General features: G+C 38.1%; 1 protein-coding gene across 1 annotated transcript in view; it reads left to right on the top strand.

Moving 5' to 3' along the window:
• The window catches only part of LOC148949046 (putative inorganic phosphate cotransporter), a 94,008-nt gene extending 90,601 nt beyond the window's left edge, over window positions 1-3,407 (top strand). The window contains exon 9 of the mRNA XM_089093603.1: window positions 3,136-3,407. Within this exon, the coding sequence (XP_088949729.1) occupies window positions 3,136-3,299 (164 nt within the window). The 3' untranslated portion in view covers window positions 3,300-3,407. The remainder of the gene's footprint in view (window positions 1-3,135) is intronic.
• Window positions 3,408-4,441: the final 1,034 nt, after the last annotated feature.

Here is a 4,441-nt window from a genome sequence, read left to right as displayed (position 1 = left end):
AATAGCAAACTAGTCATCCCAAACTATATGTTTCAGACAACAAACACCTATGAAAGGCTAAGAAATCCAGCTCAGAAAGGTCAAAAGTAGCAATCCACCCACCCCAAATCATAGGTTTCAGACACTACACACCTATGAAAGACTAAGAAATCCAACTCAGAAAAGCCTGAAATAGCAATCCCACACATCCCAAATCATAGGTTTTAGACACCACACACCTACGAAAGACTAAGAAATCCTGTTATGAAAAGTCTGAAATATAAAATTAAAAATCCCGAACTATTTGTTTCATAAAAAATTCAAATAATCAATACTATAAAAAATTAGCTCAGAAAATAATGAAATAGCAACATAAATATCAAAAATAATTATGATCTTAAAACAAATACATATTAAATTCTAAGAAACCTACATCAGAAAAGTCGAAAATAGCAAACTACACATCCCAAATCATAGGTTTCAGACACTACACACCTATGAAAGACTAAGAAATCCAACTCAGAAAAGCCCGAAATAGTAATTTACATATCCCAAATCATAAGTTTCAGACAGCATTCACCTACGAAATACTAAGAAACCTTAGCTCAGAAAAGTCTGAAATAGCCAACTACTCATCCCAAACCCGAAGTTTCAGACAACAAACACCTATGAGTGACTAAGAATCCTAGCTCTGAAAAGTCCAAAAGGCAAACTGCACCTCCCAAATCAGGTTTCGTGAAATATACTAATTGCATCCTTTTTTGAATCTGAGAATTACGGCTCACTGAGCCCTTCAAAAGCCTGCCTATATAAATCGGCCTAATTTCTTATTTTTAGGCGTTTCTGTTCTTTTCTGGTTTTAATCTGCAGTGTGCACGCCTTGTTTGATGCATTTAAAGTATTAACGGTATTTTTATCTTTCCATATCCTTTTACGATAGCTGATATTTATCACACACCCAGAAAAACAAACCATGGAAAATAACCCACACGGAAAATATCCCTGAGAAACGACATGGAAAAATATCCCCTCCCTCCACCGAAAGAACTGGTAAAAATGCTATTCAATTTACGCATAATAAAGCAATGTATCTTTTTCTTAAACTCACCCCCTTACTTTCACGCGAAGAAACAGTTTGTTTTCACCTTACAATGATGGCGATAGAATTGAGGCATGGCCCCCTCCCCTTTCGCCAATGTCCTAAATATATTGTTAGATCTTAATTTGAAAATAACGAGATTTCACCGGTTCTCCAAAATAGCACATTGCATCTGCGCCTAATTATTACAATTGCCTCAAAGTGTTTTAATTTTGACGGAGAAACAGTTCCTTTTGACTTTGGCTGCTGCGTTCATAAACACAGAGGGGAAAGGATGACAGCTAATTATAGGCCTCGTACCGGAGAGCCTTGTGTCAAAACCAGGTTCGGTTAATAACAACAGTGACGGAAGTCAATGATCGCTTTTAGCTAGGATATAGACACTTAAAATTGCATAAATTTAACGAAAGAAAATTATTTCTTTTTGCTAGAATTAAAGTCGTAAACAGAGGGGGAAGGAAGGATGGGGTTTACGTAACGAAAAAAGAGCGTATTTTACACTTTTTATCGAGTATAAACATCATATAGGGACGTTTGTATAGGGGGGTTTACCCGAATAGAGTAGAGGGTGACCACGGAAAACAATTTTATTTTGAAAATAAAAAATGAAAACAGAACTTACATTGCTAATTGTGGCTGCCAAGGCTTCAAGTTCATCAATAATTTCATATGTTCTATCCATTGTGTCACAATACTTTCTGATAATTGAATGGGGGCACATGGAGGGCCTTTGGGGCACAGGGAGGGCCTTTGGGGGTCCGGAGGGACATTTGGGGACCGGTGGGCCTTTGGGGCACAGGGGAGGCCTTTGGGGGTCCGGAGGGACATTTGGGGACCGGTGGAGGGCCTTTGGGACCCCGTTGGTCCTTTGGGAGCTCGATGGGTCTTTGGGGGGGGGGGGCCACTGGGAGGGCCTTGGGGGGCCTGGGGGACATTTGGGGACTGGTGGAGGGCCTTTTGGACCCCGTTGGTCCTTTGGGAGCTCGATGGGCCTTTGGGGGGCCCGGGGATGGCCTTTGGGGATCTGGGTGGGCCTTTGGGGGCGCCGGTGGCCCTTTGGGAGCTTGGGGGGCCTTTGAGGGTCCGGGGGGGCAATTGGGGGCCTGGGGGACATTTGGGGACCGGTGGAGGGCCTTTGGGAGCTTGGGGGGCTTTTGAGGACCGGGGGCTTCCTTCGGGGTTGGGGTAGGAGGATTGGAACCCTTTGGGGTTGGGTTAGAGGACCTCACAACACTGTTCAAATGAAACTTGTGTATTATAACGACCACACTCAAATTCTCTTCTAAAATCTCTTCAAAAATCTTCTTTTAAAATGTCTCTATCTGTTTCGCCGAAATAGTTCCATAACCTGTCTAAAACGGTTTCGCCCAAATAATCACTAAACGCAAATTCAGCGTGTTCCTTTGTTATTGGCATCTCTGCGCTAACGCATTTCAAATTAATAGGAAACCTTTTCGCGCGCTAAAACAATTCATCGCTAAGATGTTTATTGCCTAATTGTTTACATGGCCTTTGGTTATTAATATCCTTTGGAGTTCGACCAGTAGAACTGTTCCCGAGGCAAAGACATTAATGATTTGAATCTATTCCTGGAGAAATGTTTCTAGGCGAAAATTTTTAAAGTCTGACAGATGATGTCATTGATTGATTGATCTGTCAAGAAAGGGGAAATTAATTTGTTGTTTCTAAGGGGAATTATTGATTCACGATAGGTGAATTGAGGTCGACAGCACAGGTGTCCTGACTCAAGACAGCACCACGTGGTTTATGGTTTTCTCAGTGAGAAAGTTCCTGTTTTTCAAATTCTCACTGAGAAAACCATAAAACAGACATGAATTGCTGTTGACATCCATAAATGTGACAAAGTTCATGTTTTTCAAATTCTCACTGACAAAAACCATAAATCATCCATATCCATCCATGAAAACAACAATAAGTGTGACAAAATTCATGTTTTTTCAAGTGAGAAAATTCCTGTTTTTCAAATTTTCTCTGACAAAACCATAAACCACGTGGTACTGTTCGGACTCAATAAGGCATCTCTACTATTATGGCAGGTGCTGTGTTAGCAGCAGACTCGATTTTCTTCCTTATATTTGGATCTGGTTCTGAACAATCATGGAATTACAAGGCTGAAGGAGAGAACGATAAAGAAGAAGCTAGGATGAATATTGAAAATAGTCCATCTATAGTAGCACAAGAAAATACTGGACTTCCTTAATTTACCTTTACTTCGTTAAATCTATTTTAGTTATGACCTTTCTTTGAAATATGTTATATAATTTTGTATACAAAATTGAAGCATAATTTTATATTAAAATATGTACTAATATAAAAGTTTAATAAAATCATAAACTTTATGTAATAAACTAAATCAGACTGAAGTAGCAGATTGATTATTGAAATGATTTTGAAGTTATTTTTGAATCTAACGGTGTGATTTTCATTAACATCACATAGCTATTTGAGGATGTATACTCCCCCCTCTTATTTTCAAAAATGTTAAAAGTAGACAAATAGGAAGATAAGTCTGCAAACCAAAATTAAAATATAGGAAGCTACATTGATGACGATTGTCAAATATGGTTATGAAGCATGGATGCTCCGAAGAACGGAAGAAGATTCATCATTTGTTTTCTAGAGAAATTGCCTACTGATTATTTTGGGTACCCGAATGAGTGACCGTATTCCAAATAGTAGGCTGGACGAAAAATGTGGTTCATTTGCGCTTTCTAGGGATATAATAAGAGAAAGGTTGAGATGGCCAGGGCTAACTCTGTGGATAAGGGATGACAGATTGTCAAATATTGTCTTTTTCGGCAAACCATCAATGGCTAACTAAAATAAATAGCGACGAAGACCACACTGCCTTCCTCAGCAAAACAAACGAAAAAAACAACATATACGGCCTTTGGATATAGGGTTGAAATATTCATTTAAAGTTGCGTTCCACTGTCTTGTATAAGAATTTCTCTGTTGTTCTACTTATTGTTTATGCTAACGAAAATACTTTGATAAAAGAGATCAGTTAGTCTTTTTGGTTTTCAAAATTGTTCAAAATGAACTATCATCTCAGCAATAAATGAAACGTTTCACCCTCTCGTATGGTTTTTGGTTCTTCTTTTCCATGGGGATTTTCATAGTTTCTACAAGAATTGGTTTCAATCTTTAACCAAAAAGTCCAGTTAAAAATGAGCTTATAAAATAGGATTAATGAAGTTTTTTTAATTTAAAAAATTATCCTCCTTTTTACATTATTTTTTTCTCATTTCCTTTTTTATGAAAGAAGTTTGTAAGATTTTAAAAGACACGTTACCTTGTTTGACAATTTCTGTTTTCGTATATATTTTCTCCTTTTCACTT

The sequence above is a fragment of the Artemia sp. Qi Xiang Cuo genome, chromosome 8 (assembly GCF_049724085.1).
Source record: "Artemia sp. Qi Xiang Cuo chromosome 8, ASM4972408v1, whole genome shotgun sequence".
Taxonomy (NCBI): Eukaryota; Metazoa; Arthropoda; class Branchiopoda; order Anostraca; family Artemiidae; genus Artemia; species Artemia sp. Qi Xiang Cuo.
The sequence above is the reverse complement of the archived record's forward strand: the minus strand, read 5'-3'. Positions and strand labels throughout refer to the sequence as shown.